The following is a 15,904-nucleotide window of genomic DNA, read 5'->3' as shown; positions in this document are numbered from 1 at the left end:
GAGAACCCTTAGTAAATGGTGTTAAGACTGTGGCTGCCCCCCTCCCCTGTGTATCTGCATTCACTACCAGGGGCCTGATTATTTAAGTTCACAGGCTGGGGAGCAAGGGCCTTAAGGGAGGTCTGGCCTTGACCCCTTAGCCCTAGAGGTAGAATCACCCCCAAAGCAATTAATTAGGCCATCTAGAAGGAGAAGCCAGGAGAAAACTGGAGACCTGCTACAGAAAGGAAGGGATATTTATTAACAGGTGTTGTCTTTTTTAAAAGTTTTTATTTTTGGCAATAAAGAGCACAACATAATCTCCTTCATGCGTCATCGTGCCACTAACTTGAGCCAGCCCGGCCCTGCCTCCTTCTCCCAGGCCTTTGGGTGGTCATTCCCTGGGTCAGGTTTGGAGCCGAGCTGGCTGTGGCCCCCTCCCCAGATCCAGGGCTCTCCAGGAGGGGCCTCTGGCTGGATCGTCCTGCCACAACTTGAATAGTGGTTATTTACAACAGGGTCTGTTCCCACAAATCAGAACCCAAAAGTATTAAAAAACAAAAACCCACACACGCAACCAAAGGTTTGATGGGAATATAAAGATAGCCCTTCTGCAAGGTAGGCAATAAATACCAGCACTAGAAAATCAATTGCTTTAATTGCATTTCAGCAGGGAGCCTCAGCACCATGTGGGGAAGAGGAAGTGGGAAGGGCTCCGTTTCTGAGTGCTTTAGGCTAACCAGAGGGTGGCCAAACTGGGCAGAGGGGCTCCGTCTGCTGGGCCCTCGCCTGCCTTCGGTCAGTGAGGGGGGCAGCAGGGGTGCTCCCCACAGCAGTCCTGCCTTCCCCGGCCAGCCCTCGGGCAGGGAAGAGCTTGGGACTGGCCACCCTCCGCCTGGCTGAGGGAACCAGCACCCCTGGCCCTGGGGTATCTTCTGAGCATACTAAGCAGGAAGGAGCCTTGGCAAAAACTACATTTTAAAACCAGATTTTCACCTGAGGTATCAACCAGATGTCATCGGTTTAAAACTCCCAAGTGCAAGGCTGCCGCGTGGCACCATAGAAGCTCTGATCCTTCCTTTGCTGCTCCAGGCCCAGAGGAAGGGAGAAGCCACCTGCCGCTGTAGCCGCTGGGCTGCCTAGGGAGAGCTGGCTACCACCTCAGGCCCCGGCAGCTCCAGCGCGTCCGGGCAGTGGGGGGAAGGGGGAGCTGTCCCACAGAGGACAGGAACAGCTGCCCTCATGTTCAAAAACAGCCTGACCGGGACCTGGTCATGGGATTAAAAAATGTGTAGGTGGGGGGGAATCTCATTAATATAGAATGTCATAAGCCATATATATTAAAATCATTAACAGTATATAGTCCCACAGTAGCTCCAGCCCCTTGCACATGCTCTGCTGGTGTGGCCAGCCCTGTGCCTTGGTCCAGCCTCACCCCTGGGAGGAGGAGGGAAAGGACAGCTTGCTCCATTTCTCCAGGCTCTTGGCCAGCAGCCCCCAAGGCTGTCCACAGTAGGCTGCAGGCGGCCCTGCCACAGGGCCCCACAGCAGTCCTTGCCGTGCACCAGCCCTGCTGTCACTGGGCTGGGGTCTTGGCCTCGCTGCTGTCCTCCTGGCTGGGCTTTGGCTTTAGCAGGATGAATCGGTTGAGGAGGTCTGTTTCTGAGCTGGCCTGGGCTGCCCCATACCCCTCACCTGTGGATACAGAGGCGGGCTCAGGCCTTGGGTGCAGGTCAGCGGGCCCCCATCTTCTGCAGATCCTGGTGGCCAGGGAGCAGGGGGCCCCACAGGGACTCACCGGCGTAACTAGAGGCCTCGGCGATATTCTGGGAGCCTGTGATGTGGTGCCAATAGGCGCTGCGGGGCAGCATGGTGGTAGGCGTGCAGGGGTATGAGTAGTGTTCCGTGCCCTTGTTCAGCAGCTGTGGGGTGGAGAAGGGCGGGTCCCTCCCATTAGCTCTGGGGGCTGTGGCTCCCTCCTAGACGCCCACCCTCCAGCCTCACTGGCACCCCAGACTGGCTGACACCCAGAGCCTCACCCGCACGTTCTTCTCCATCTCTAGCAGGACACGCTTGTGTTGCTCAGCAATGGCCAGGGTGGCACTATGGACCCGTTGGTAGATCTGTTCCCCTTCCTGGGTCTGAAAAGTGTACAGCCCTTCCCCAGCATCGCACATCCTAGGCACGCGAGAGGCACAGAGGGCGAGGTGTTGGGGACTGGGTTACACACGTGTTTGGCCGGGCGCTCCGGCACCACCCGCTAGCTGCATCCTGTGCCTTCTGGGGAGCAGGTGGGGCTGTCCACACAGCCCCAACCTGCCTGGCAGTTTCTGGGTCCCAGAGGAGCTCAGTGCTTTCTAAGACTCCGCCCACTCGGCCTTCTCTCTCACCCTCTGGTCTGTGCACCGGCACGGTTTCCTCTATTCCAGGTTTTCTCAAACCATTTTGCAGATGAGTAAACAGGCGCACGAGAAGGTCGGTAACCGAAGCCGGGTTATACAGAGGATCACGCACAATGTTAAGTCTGGGCCCGCTGGCTCCAGAGTTCAAGCTCTAGGTTACCCAGTCCTCACCATCATTCTACAGAGTGGGTACTTTTATGATCCCCTATTTGACTGAAGAAACGAAGCCTTGGTCCACACCTCTAAGCACCAGCTCTGACTTGAGCACAAGCAGTTTGACTTTTGGTAAACAGCTGCACTTGACCTGGCTGGCGTGAGCCTCAATGTCTTCAGCTGTAAAATGGGAATCTTAGGTTCCCTTCTGGTTTTCTACGCTGATAAAAAACTAAAGCTCCCAGCACCGTGCGTGACAGAGTGAATGGCAGCCAACAACATGACCACAGTGGGTCAGGGTAGGGGGAGGCGAGAGGGTCCTACCGGCCAGCCTCAAAGGTAAAGCGTGTGGCATCCCGGCCATAGCGACGCAGTGAGCAGAGGGGCCACGAGACAAGCTTCACGCGGGGGTTGTGTATGTCCCAGAGGTAGATGTTCTCGTGGGTGATCTGCAGCTTGCACTCGCCATACACATCCAGGTTGGGGCAGGGCAAGAGGAAGACGTTGAAGCGGTCTGGAGTGGGAGAGGAGCAGGCCTGGAGCCTCCCTAGGGGAGGACTCTCCTCCCTCCCCCTCCCCTCCCGGCCACCTGCCAGCACCAGGCCTCACCTGTCTGCTCGCACTGCACTCCTGGGGCCAGGAGGTCTGGCTCTCCCAGACTGATGTCGTTGAGTCGTGAACCCAGACACTCCACGGACAGCGTCTTGTACCATTCCTCTGCCTCCAGCTCTAGAGAAAGTGGTACCTCGTGCCAGCCCAGGGTCCCCCAGCAGCCCACCCTTTCTGCCTCAGCCTGAAGTGTCCCGCTGTGCAGGGCAGAGAGGACAAGGCCAGTGGATTCGGCCTGCCTGTTTCACCTTGTCCTGGGAACCTGCTTCCTCCCCTACTTTCACCCCAACGTATCATACCAAGCCGGGTCTGGTCCTGCTCTGCCTCCTCCCGGCTGGACCGCTGGACCATGACTGGCCCGGGGCAGGCTGGATGGATGGAAGCCTGCAGCCCCAGCTCCTCACCTGAGTCGCAGGTGAAGGTACGCGCCGAGTCGTCAGTGAATATGATGGCCACCGCCTGCCTCTTGGTCTCCTTGGGGAGCCTTGTGACACACTTGACGTTGCTGATCTCGGTCACCTGGGACAGCATCCACAAGGGACTAAGCCAGGCTGGAGTGCCTCCCACTACATCCCCTGCCCCCCAAGTTATGCCACCCCCCAGGAGGGTACTCGCAGACCTCAGGACTCTGCAAATCATCACTGCTTACAGCCTGGGCCAGTTAGGGCCCAAGACCCCTAACCTTGGGGCAGCCTCGGAGGCACACGGACTTCTCATCAGGATACTTCTCCAGCCGCTGGGGCCCCTTGCTGGAGGATTTCCGGAACACCAGCCAGCACCTCCGGTAGATCTGCGAGGGGGGCGAGATGGCAAGGGGATCAGGGCTCCTGGGACCGCTCCCACCCAACATGACCCTGAAATTACCCTTGCCTACCACAGGGGGCAGTGCTACACAGCCTTCCCCAGAGACCCACCCAGGAGAAAACCTGGGGAAGGCGAACACCACCGGCAGTGACGCCCCCTCCCCAAATTGAGAAAACAGGGGTTTGTTTCTTCGCTGGCTCTGAAAGGCTGTTCCCCAAAGGGTGCACTGAATTACCATGTACTGTGCATTCGGCTCTAAGCTTAATATAAACAGCCACCACATACTGAATGCTTCTCATTTGTACTTCTTAGCGCTCCTCACAGTTAACCTCAGGTCCCTCTTGAGGTTGGTTTATCATCTGCCCTTCACAGAAGGGGCAACTGAGGCACCAAAAAGTTAAGTCCCAGCTGATACAATGGTGGGACCGTTATCTTAAAAAGGCTGGCTGGGCCCAGAGCTGATACTCGGAGCCCACGAAATAAACATTCTGTCCAGGGCTCGTCTGTGCCAGCCATGACGGAGTAGTGTCCTAGGGGCAGGGACAGACCCTTGCCGGGGCTTATGGCCTGCACATCGCCCCAGCCCTTGTTCTCGGAGCCAGCGGAGGGCTCTGGATGGGCATCATACCTGCCCCTTGAATCTCTGGCTGCCCCTTCTTTGTTCTGAGGCCCTGGAGTGTGGGGGGCCAAGGATTCGTTCCCTGTTCCAGCTGGGACACCAGAGGCTCTCAGAGGTAAAGGGGCAGAGCCAAGAACCTGCGGTTACCCCAGAGCATGGTGCCTCTCCAGGCAAGTTTCCCTCCTGTCCAACCACTGCCAATGACCCTGTGCCTAAAGCCACCTACATTTCCTGTAGCTTTACACACTCCTCCAGACACACAAGGAGCCAGGGCGCAGGGAGCTGACCACACTCCAGGGCTACGGGGCAAACTGCTTGTCAAACCCCATAAGGGCTGGCCTGGCCACCTGCCCAGGCTGCTGGCTCTTCCTTCCCGGCCCCCTCCTCCATCCCAGGCGCTCTTCCAGCCCAGAGTCTGGCTGGGATGCACCCACTCCACCAGCAAGCTCTCCAGAAGCCTGGCAGAGCCCACTAGCAAGGAATCTCTGGTTCACTCTCCCACTGGCAAACTGTAGGGAGCCTAAGGGCTGCCAGAGCAGAGTGGAGGAAGCAAGGGGGCCACAGCCCCAAGCCCACAGCACCTCCACGCTCTGCTCTGCCATGCGGACACCAAGTCCTGGCCAGGCAGGACCCCAGGCCTGGTGGGCCTAGGCGGCCCCCATGCCAAGAAGCCACTCAGAACCAGGCCATTAATGGCTCCTATCTGGGACTATAGGAGGCATCTCTGTCCCCGTACCCATGGCCCTGGCTCCCGCCCTGGCCTGTCCACCCAAACCGCAGCAGCCTCAGCTCTCTGCTGGGAAGCTCCTGTAGGACAGAGGCTGTATTCTAGTCTCAGAATCTTCCCTCCCATCCTGGCAACCTTGCTAGCACAGCTCTGCTGAACAAGTGAGTGACCATACGAGGAGCTCATGAATGAATGGATGGAGGAGTGAACGAAGGCAGCCCACCCAGATATGCCAGCTTGGGCTCCGTGCAGCCTGCAGTGTTGGGGCAGAAGGCCCAGGGGCCTGAGCACCCTGGTTGCTTGGTTACACACACACACACATACACACGCATGCACAGCCCCAGGGAGCCACTGTGCTCAAGAGCCCTCCTTCCCCACTTCTCCTGGTCTTTGATCAGCACTTCAGAACCAGAAACACTCCACCACAGCTCTGCCAGAGGAAGGCCCTGGCGGGAAGAAGGGTCTGCTCACCGGTTCTTTCCGCCCCTCCCAGCTCACCTTTGGGAGCTGAGACAAGGGCCGCCCTGGGACAAGAATGGCTAGGGGGCTGAGCCCCTCACATCAGGCCTGCAGGGGGAAGCTAAATCCCCCCAGGCAGAGGGAGACCCAAACTCGTCCTTGCCAGCCACACCCCGGCTCCCAGCCCCTCCTCTGGCTGTGCCCACCTGTAGGCCACTTGGTTCCCAGGTCTCCTCCTGGAACAGGTCTGATACTGAGCCCAAGTGGCTGCCTCAAGGGGCTTCCCTTTCTGGTAAGCTCTGCCTATACAGGGCCTTGGCCCAGGTGGCCCTGGCTCCACAGGAAGGAGGAGCCATCCTAGAAGCTGGGCCCCTACTCCCTTGGCCCCCCACCTCAGCTTTCAGCTTCTCTCCTTGTTCTGTGCTCCAAGTGGGCTCCATCCCTCCCTCAGCACAACAGCAAGGTGGGTGATGCCCACCAGGGCCCCATCTTCTGGGCTGGAACCCAGGCTGGGATACAAATTCAAATCCAGCTAAGCCTCCCAACAGGCCCCCAGCTCGGCCACTGCACTCGGCCAGGACAGAACACACCCCATAGCCACCCCCTCCCTAGGGCCACAGGAGGGGAGGACCGGCAAGAACCATCCCTCTACAAGGCTAGTCCTGTTCGGTGTGCAATCCAGGCAGGGAAGCCCTATCAGAGCCCTATTCCTCCCCCACCCCACTCAGGCTGAGCCAGGAAGCCTTGAGCAGTCTGATCCCACCCCACCCCCACCGGGGCAATGGGGGAGGGAAGGAAGAAAGAGACGGGAGACCGGGAAGAAACACAGACTTGGGCCACCGCTCTCAAGAGGTTACCTTCCTACTGGGGAGGGTGCGGCTACCAGGATCGCTCACTGGAGGTGGGGGAGGGTCAGCAGGGGAATAGAGGCAGCTCTAGGACAACCTCACCAAGATCATTATGTTGGGCCCAGGAGGCCCTCCTCAGGCCCTCTGGAGAGGATAGGGGAGGCCATCCACATGGGGATCACAGTAAGGTGTGTCTGAGGCCTCATCCCCACAGACCCTCTGAGTCCCCAGCTGCGGGCCAAGCACCCCACAAGCGAGCAAGGAGTCACCGCCAACAACTCGGAGAAAAGCAGCCTGTCCCAGAGCCACAGGCCATCCTGCCCTCAGTTCCCATTCATAAACCACATAAATACCAGCTTCCGAACCTCTGCGCCCTCCTACCCCTGCCCTGCCCCACCGCCGACCACTCTCCTCTCCAAACACTTCTTTTTAACAGTGAAAGTAATAACGAAGATAAATGCACAAGGGACCGCACACAGAAAGCCCCGGGCAGCTGGGGGAGACGAGGGACTTAAAAGAAAAGAGGCCAGGAGAGGGGAAGGGAGAGGCGGGGAAGCAAGGCGGCGGCGGCGGCCCGCGGGCGGCCAGGGGAAGTACGAGGTGGGTCTCGGGCTCCGACGCGGCACCGCAGCGCCCGCCGCTCCCGCCGCCACCGGCCGAGCCGCAACTTCAACAATGGCCGGGGAGCCGCCTGCCCGTCGGCGGCCACCGCTGACCCGGCTGCTGGGACGCCGGCCAGGCGGGCGGGGGCGCGGGCGGCACATGCGGGCGGCCGCCGGCCAGAAGCCTCGAGACCACAAGTGCCCGACGCCGGCCCCGCAGGCACCCCCGCCCCCCACCCCGCCCCCCGGACTCCAGCCAGGCCCCCCGCCCCGCGGCTCACCCCCAGCTTCCTGCTCTTCATCTTCACGTAGCCTTGCTTGACGATGTCGTTGAAATTGGTCGCCATGGCTGCCCCCCCCCCGACCTGGGGCTCCGGGGCGCCGGGCGGGCGCGGGGAGGGCTTGCCCAGGTGGCCGGGGGTTCAGGCTTCTCCGATCACCTGTTCCCGACGCTCCGTCCGGGGGGCCGCGCCGGCCGCTCCTCACCTCGCCCGCCTCAGCATTGTTCTAGCAGCTCCTCTGCCCGGCGCCTGCTGGAAATGAAAATGACAGGGAGATTAGACAGTGACATCTTTCTCTTCCCCTGGCTGTCTCGCTCTTTTTTCCTTCCTCTTCCCACACTCCTCCCTCCCTCCCTCCCTCCACCCGCCCTCCTTCCTTCCCTTCCCTCCCCACCCCGGGACGGCAGAACCATTCAGGAAAACCGAGGTGGAGGCAAGCAGCGAGGAAAATGGTCCAGCCCAGTCCCCTCCCTCACGGCTGGGACTGGCGGTTAACCCCTTCCTGGGAGGACTGGCGCTGGCTCCCGCTGTGGAGCTGGGGACAGAGGGAGGTGGCCTGGGAGCTGCAGTCCCGTCCCATCCCCCGTTACAACTCTGGAGTGGACTTCGGTTGAGGGACCCAGGGCCTGGCCCCCTCCTATGCTCAGGAATCTCACAGGAGAGCCTTCCAAGAGAGGGGAGGCAGGGGTTCCCAGGAGATGGCACAGTGTCTGGGATCAAGTGAACCCCACACTCCCTGGGGTTCCTTCAGGACAATTTGCTTGGTCAGGCTCAGCAGACCCCCTCCCCGCAGTCCCTCTGCCCCACCCCACTCTATACCTGGTTCTCTCCAGCCCCAGGCAGGCTGCGAATCAAGCCCACTCAGACTCTCCTCCTGGCCCCTGGAACTCTTCAGCAGCTCCGCTGGGTGCTGCTTCCTGGGTGGGAGGGCAGAGTCCGGAGGGGCGGGCCCCCAGATAAGCCTGAGGAATGTGCTGGGCCGGCTGGAGGTGGCCACTGTGGAGGCAGTCACCTCCGCCCAGCCCTGTGCTAGGAAAACCGGCTGTTCTACGCAGGGCACAGGGAATGCAGCGCCCCTCGTTGTGGGCATGGGCAGGGGTTAATTACAGAGAGAACCGGCAGTCATCTGGCTCTGGGGACTGCCTCTGGGGCTGAGCACACAGCCAGAGAGCCAGGAGGAGCACCAAGGGGAAGTCAATACGGAGTGGTGGGGGGGTGGGGAACGGGGATTCCAGCAGGGCCGCTCAGAAGTGGGCAGATAAACACATAGCTGGGACTCAGACAAGGGGAGGCAGGGGTGTCTCAGTAATGATGCAGCCCAACACACCCATTCTACAGATGGGGAAAAGAAAATTCCCCAGAAAAGATAAGCAGCATGGCTAAGGTCACACCGCAAGTCTAGGGCACAGCCAACAATGAATGAGAAGTTTCAGAGCAGGCGATGGATGAAGGCAGGCCCAGGGTGGTGAGAAGGTCCTGTGGCTATCTCTGGCTGCCTACCGGCACCGAAACCCTCTCTGCCACCCAGACACAGGAGCAGGGCCTGGCCGGCACCACGCCTCCCCCACCGCCACCTCCCCACACACCGTGTCTCCAGGATTTCTGGGGTCAGCTGGGCATCTGTGCTACCAGAATGAAGCCCTGGGGCTGGCGTGCTGCTGGATCTGCCAGCAACGCGGCATTAATTACTCTCTGGGAGGACTGTCTGTGGAGTCCCTAACAAGGAACAGATGGGCCTACCCCAGTGGGCACACACAAACAAGGGGAGGGGCAGAGAGGGGATTGCTCCCCTAGCCTATTTGCACCTGACAGCCTCCTCCGCACACCCTCAGCTGCCTCTCTGCCCACTCACTCCCTCTATCCCAGCCTTCTGGGGCCCAAGACCCTCCCAGATGGGACACCCAAGGGCTCTGCTTGCCTAGGGTCCCCTCCCCAGCACTGATCCCAAACAGCCCTGCCACACCTGGGCTCTGGCCAGGAGGGACTGGTAAGTTTTCCCAACTCCTCTGCTACTGCCTGCCCGTGGGGCTGCCTTGCCCCCACGGTCAGGACCAGCTCCCTAAAATTCCTCTCCAAGATGACAGCAGGCTGGCCACTGGCCACAAGGCCTCTGAGTCCACTCAAGGCCGTTTGGGGAGTGGCACAGTCAGGAATGTGAATCTAGTGGCCTGGCAGCTCTGGGCACCCACTTTGCTTCTCTGTGCCTCAGTTTCCCCATCAGTAAAAAAATGAGAATAAATCCACCTACTTTAAAAGAGGAAATAAATCCATGGGCACCTGTCTGCCCACTTGGGACCTAGAGCTTCTGCCTTAAAAACTAAGGCTATTTTTATTTCGAAGGCTATGAAACTGCCACAACCAAACCTTCCACCTGCCTGGCGCAGGCCTCTTGTCAGGGCTCCACCAACCGGCTACCTGCCCAGGTGACTGTGATGCCACGCTCTCAGGAGCACCACTGCCGTGTCTGTCCAAGCACAGGCCCATTCCCCAAGCCCTAGAGTCAGCCCTGCAGAAATAAACCAGCAAAAGAGCAAAATTCCACAGGAAGCCTGGGTGGCAAAGGGCTTAGCAGCTCACCTGGCCACACTCAGTCCCTAGTGGAGTTTGCAAGACCAAGACCCAGCCCAGGACCCATGGTGGTACAGCAAAGGGGAGGGGGGAAACAGGTGGACCCACAAATTTGACAGGCAGTGGGATCAGACCCAGCACACACACAACCCCCTGAGGGACTGCACTGCGTGAAGCTGCAGAGAGGGTGCCCGAAGGGCCTGCGCAGGTCCAGGGGGCATCAAGGAGTGTAGCACTTTTGCTGGGAAGGCCAGGAACCAGGCTGAGGCCACTTTCCCCATCACTGGTGAGCGGTACCACCTGCTCTGCCTCTCACAAGCCCGCCTGCAGCTGGGAAGAATGCCTCACTCATTTAAGGCCTGAGGTCTCAGGCCTGGAAGCTCCACTCTCAACACCCAGAAAAGAAAGCTAAGCAGAGTACCCAGCAGCCCCCTCAGTCCTGCAGGAGGGGAGCAGGGCTTCCCCATTCCCCCTTCCCAGCTTGGCATCAACATGGCCACGCAACCAGAGGAAGGACCCACCCTGAGCCGGGCCCCCAAGGGCTCCTGTCCAGAGAGAGCCAGACTCCAAGGCCCCTTTCTCCAGGTCTCCCCAGGAAGGGAAGGTGTCCTGGGGGGCAGGGGCAAGGAGACCCCTGGTGCCCAGCCGAGCTGCGGGACAGGGCGCCCCCTGCCCACCTGCCCCCCTAGGGCAGCCAGCTCTAAGCGCTCCCTCCCTGCACCTGGATTCTGCCTGGAGGCTTTGGCTCCGGAACAGACGCTGCTTGCTGCTAGTGGCAGCCAATGGCTGAGTAGGAGCGGCTGCCTGCCTGGCTGGGCCTCCCCGCCCCCTGCCAGATAGGATCTTATCAGGACTTCAGGGACAGCCCTACCTGGACAGGCTGTCATCTAGCTGTCTCACCCCCTGGCAAAGATCCTATCTGCAGGATTCTCTCCCGTACCAGGGACATCTCCCATCACCTGTACTCAGGTCCCCTCTGCCCTGGTATGTTTGTCAGCAGGAGCCAGGAGAGGATTCTCCCCTCCCACCTTCTGCCTCCACCCCTGCAAACCCCTCATGGGGAACCACCAACTCAAACAATACAGGTCTTACCCAAGGTGGGTGGCAAAGACAGACCTGGACAGAGAGGAACAGAGGGAGGAGGGAACATCGGAACAGCTATGGTGTCCTGGGCCCTTAGGTTGGGAAAGTGATGCTACGAGGGCACACACCACCACTCTGCTCTCTCCTGGTCCCTCGCCCAGCCCTCTAGCCACATCTCCTTGCTGTTCATGTGCATGGCCTCCTTCTATCTGTTCCTCAAGATGCCTAAATCCTCCCCACGCGGAACCCCCACAGTTGCTGTTCCATGCCTACGACACTGTTCCCTCAGTCCAAGGTTCATTCCACCGCCTCATTCAGGTCTCAGCTCAAATGTCACCTCCTCCGAGAGGGCTTCCCAGACCAACCTGGCCAAAGAAGCCTGCCAGTCGGTCTCCATCCAGTTTCACTGTCTTCCATCACACACATCACTACATAATTGTCTTGTTCTTTCATCTATTTATTCCTTTGCTACTTGGCTGCTCTCAGTCTCCTAGAACACTCTAGAACATCAGTGCCCTGTCAGTCTAGTTATACATAGCTCCATCCCAGTGCACAGACTGGTGCCTAGTGCAGAGTAGGTACTCAGTAACTGGGGGCCTGAAAGTTAATTCTCTCCAGGATTTGTCCTTCTCATCCTTCCTCCCACCACCAACCATATCCACCTGGCAGGACCCAGCTCAACTTCCAGGGGCGTGTCAGTAGCTATGGGCTCCCACTTCGCTGGGTCCCAGGGCTTTCACAGGGCTGACAAGGCCAGCAAGCTGTTGTTGCTGGAAAAACAGCCAGACCCAGGACCCAGTTCAGTTCAAAGCTGCCTCGGGGGACAGAATACTGCTGACACTGTGTGCCAGGCTGCCCCACCTTGGTCAGGGTTGTGCCCTGCCCAGGAAGGGAGAGCTAAAAGTAACCAGCACTCAAGCACAGAGAGGCAAGCAACTGGGTGGGAGGGGGCACAGCTCCTGACAACCCATCCCTGAAGGGGAGCAGAAATGGCCTGTGCTTGAGACCCAGCTCTTCCGCAAGGGGCAAGAAAAGAATCTGCATTAAACAAGACCAGCCTCTAAAGACTGCCATGAATCCTGCGGGGCCTCCCACTGCCCTTGACTTGCAGACTCCTAAAGCCCATGCTCCATGCGAGCACCCGGCCCCCACAGCTTGGTGCTGGCCCGCTCAGAGGCTCTGCTCTGCCCACATCACCCAGGTGCTCAGCCTCTGCTCATCCCTCTTTGCAGTGACAGAAAGCATTTCACTGGAAGCAGGGCCTTGGGGACTCTGGGGGAGAAGGCTGACTGTCCGCCAGGGGAGGAAGGTTCAAGGAAGGGAGGGTAGCTGGCCATGAGCTTCAAGCTGGAGGATAGCAACCATTTGCAGGTGGGGGTGGGCAGTGGGCATCTGGGGTAGAGAAGTCTCTTGGAGTTTGGGAGAGCTGAGAGACAGCAGGCCATGGGGAGCAGGAAAGTGGGGAGGATGGGGGCTGGGATATGCCCCGTGGGGACGGCAGGCCCAGAGCAGAGAGCACAGGAGCCTGGGCTTCTCCGAAGGCGAGTGAGGCAGGGGTGAGGGCAGGCCCTGACCGGCTCTCCTGGAGAAGAGAGCTGGGGTAGGTGGAGCTCGGGGAGAGTTTCAGGGGCCCGGGGGATCCAGGGGAGGAATTTTGCGGGCGGGTCCCTGAGGGCCCCTCCGCCGACAGAGTAGGTAGGTCCCATAAGCTTTGAGAGTTCCCAAGGTGGGGTCGCCTGAGGGTCTCGCGGGCTCGGCCTAAGGCCCCCTCGCGGCCTCACGCCCCCCAAGTTACCTGGGCGCCAAGGCCCGGGTTCGGGGCGCTTGCTCGGCGGGCGGCGGGCCAGGCTCATGCCCGCGTCACGGCGCGAACGGCGGGGGCAGCGGGGCGGTGGCGTCCCGGGCTCCGGGTAGGGAACACGAGGGAGGCGCGGCCGCCGGTCTTGGCTCCCGCGGAGACTCGACTGCGTAGCCCCGGCAGCCCGAGGCCCGCCCCACCCGGCCGCCCCGAGGCCCGCCCCCGCCGTATTCCTCCGAGCCGCGGGACACCCACTACCGACCCCGCCCCCCCAGCTCGCCCTCCGTAACCCGCCCAGCCCCACCACCCCTCCCTGGGTCCCCAATCCCAGCCTCCTATCGCCTCCCCACCCTGAGAGCTGAACCCTAGAACAGCTTCCAGCCCCCAAATCTCAACCCCCAATCCCTTCAGGAATCGCGCGCGCGCGCACACGCCCATTGCTCCCCTGTCCCCAATAGGTCTCCCAGGTTCCTCCAAGTCCAGCCTCCCCTCAACCTCCTCAGCGGTACCGCCAACCCTCCACACACACACTCTGGGAGCCGCAACAGCACCTCTACCCCCAAGGTCAGTTCCTCTAGCAGTCTGCCAGCCTCTGCCTCCCCTGGCCTCCGCTCTACCCTCAAAACACCCAGTACCCCCAATCTCAGTCCCCCCCCAGACTTTGGCCTTAAGTCCAAACCCCATTCCTCGCTGTCACCCCCCCAGCACACGCACTCACCTTCTGCCCCTCAGGCCTGTTGTGCCGGTGCCCTGTGGCTGGTCCGCGGGAATCTTAAACCACAGGCCTCCTCAGCCGGGCAGGGATGAGGACCTGGGGAACTTCCTGGGGCAGGAAGGTCTCACCCCTCTGGTTTTTCTGGTCTGTACACGGCCACCACCACCCCCAGCTCCCCACTCCCCCTGCACCAGTGGTTCTCAAAGTGTGCTCCCCAGGCCAGAAGGGTCATCACCAGCATCACTCTGAAGCTTATTAGATATGCAAACCTGTGCCCCACCCCACATGAAATCAGAATCTCTGGGAGTAGCGCCCAGAACTCTGTTTTCTCAAGCTCCTAGGTGATTCTGCCACACACTAGCCACCGTTTTAGACCAAATATACAAAACAAAACAAAAGGGCAAAGCCTCCGGTGTCCCCTCCCTCCTCGGAGCTTTGTACCATCACTTTGTGCTATTGCTCAATAAACCTAGCTTTGCTGCCACCAAAAAACAACAAAACAAAACCCAGAAACAAACAACAACAACAACTAAACGAAAGGCCGCACCTGGACAACAGAAACCCTGAGAGATGAAAACACCTCCAAGTCCAAGCCTTGTTCAGGTGTCCTCAAGAGATAGGCCTAAGGCATGGAAGTGCCAAGAACCACCTTGGCACTCGTCCATGGCGTCCATGGCGTCCATGCCCCTGCCCCCGAGACACAGGGCCTCAGCCTCGCCCCGGCTTCCCTGGGGAGCTTTTTAGGGGGCTGCTTCCATTTCCCTGGATAGTCCTTGTGGTGCTGGGGACCACCAAGTGTGCTCCCCGGGACCCTGGCAGCCTCCCACCATGGGCCCAAGCTAACCACCCCCACAAGGCCAGAGGAGGACACTGCTGCCCCGGTCCCTGCGGGCCAAGCTGGCCTGGGTCTCGCCCTTCTGAACTCCCCACGCGTCTCCCAGACTTGACCCCACCTGCTTTCCCTCAGACCATGGCCTATAGAACCCCAGCACTCATCCATTACAGCAAACTGTTTTTGACAGAAACCTCTGGAGGACTTTTGGTCAACAACAACAACAGTATTCACGATAAAAAAGCATCTTCTCATAGTGCCTGGGTGGCTCAGTTGGTTAGGTGTCCCATTATTGATTTCAGCTTGAGTCAAGGTCTCAGGGGCATGGGGGGGGTGGTCAGCGCCCGCTCAGCAGGGAGTCTGCTTGAGGTTCCCTCTCTCCCTCTCCCTTTGCCCCTCCCCTGCCAGTTCACAAGCACACGCAAACACATGCACGCACGCTCTGTCTAAAGAAATAAACTTTTTTAAAAAAGCATCTTCTCTAGAGGGGGTTTCACAAATATCTTCCTTCTCTATCTTCATCATTTTCACACAATCCACTCACCAAGTAGACTACTGTCACTTAAGATTTTTTAAATGAGGGGCACCTGGGTGGCTCAGTGGGTTAAAGCATCTGCCTTCAGTTCAGGTCATGATCCCAGGGTTGTGGCATCGAGCCCCGCATCTGGCTCTCTGCTCAGCAGGGAGCCTGCTTCCCTCTCTCTCTCTGCCTGCCTCTCTGCCTACTTGTGATCTCTGTCAAATAAATAAAATCTTTTTAAAAAATAAAAAAAAAATTTTAAATGAGGGGCGCCTGGGTGGCTCAGTGGGTTAAGCCTCCGCTTTCCGCTCAGGTCATGATCTCAGGGTCCTGGGATCAAGCCCTGCATCAGGCTCTCTGCTCAGCAAGGAGCCTGCTTCCTCCTCTCTCACTGCCTGTCTGCCTACTTGTGATCTCCCTCTCTGTCCAAAAAAAAAAAAAAAAAAAAAAAAGTTTAAAAGATTTTTTTAATGAAACCTTTTATTTTGAGACAGTTGAAGAGTTGCGTGAAATTGTAAGCTCCAGTCCAGAGAGATCCATGTACTTTTACCCAGTTTCCTTCAGTGGTGACATCTGTGCCACTATAAAGTATCACAACCCAGATATGGACACTGAAGCAGTCAAGATACAGATGTGTCCATCACTGCCAGGATCCATCAGTCATGTTGCCCTTTATAACCACACCCACTGCCCTCCCACTCTCCCACTCTTCCCCCCTCCTTCACCCTGGGCAACCACCCATCTGTTCTCTATTTCTATACTATTTCTGTACTATATTTCTATACTCTATTTCCAGAATGTTATAAGATTAGAATCCTAAGTATGTGATCTTTGGGGAATGGCCTTTTTTCACTCCGCCTCATTCTTTGGAAAGTCATCCAAGTTCCTGCGTGTATCACAAGTTC

At 58.9% G+C, this 15,904-nt stretch overlaps 1 protein-coding gene across 1 annotated transcript; it reads right to left on the bottom strand.

Moving 5' to 3' along the window:
• Positions 1 to 220: 220 nt before the first annotated feature.
• On the bottom strand, positions 221 to 7,815 carry DOK4 (docking protein 4). Its single transcript, XM_032854386.1, has 8 exons — positions 7,484 to 7,815; positions 3,826 to 3,933; positions 3,548 to 3,662; positions 3,144 to 3,263; positions 2,859 to 3,048; positions 2,019 to 2,157; positions 1,778 to 1,901; positions 221 to 1,674 (listed from the first exon to the last, which is right to left on the bottom strand). Exons 1-8 carry the CDS (start codon positions 7,547 to 7,549, stop codon positions 1,556 to 1,558), a joined length of 981 nt encoding a protein of 326 aa, XP_032710277.1. The 5' UTR covers positions 7,550 to 7,815; the 3' UTR covers positions 221 to 1,555.
• Positions 7,816 to 15,904: the final 8,089 nt, after the last annotated feature.

The sequence above is a fragment of the Lontra canadensis genome, unplaced genomic scaffold (genome assembly GCF_010015895.1).
Source record: "Lontra canadensis isolate GAN:19392208 unplaced genomic scaffold, GSC_riverotter_1.0 scaffold8, whole genome shotgun sequence".
NCBI lineage: Eukaryota > Metazoa > Chordata > Mammalia > Carnivora > Mustelidae > Lontra > Lontra canadensis.
This window is presented reverse-complemented; position numbering and strand designations above follow the sequence as displayed.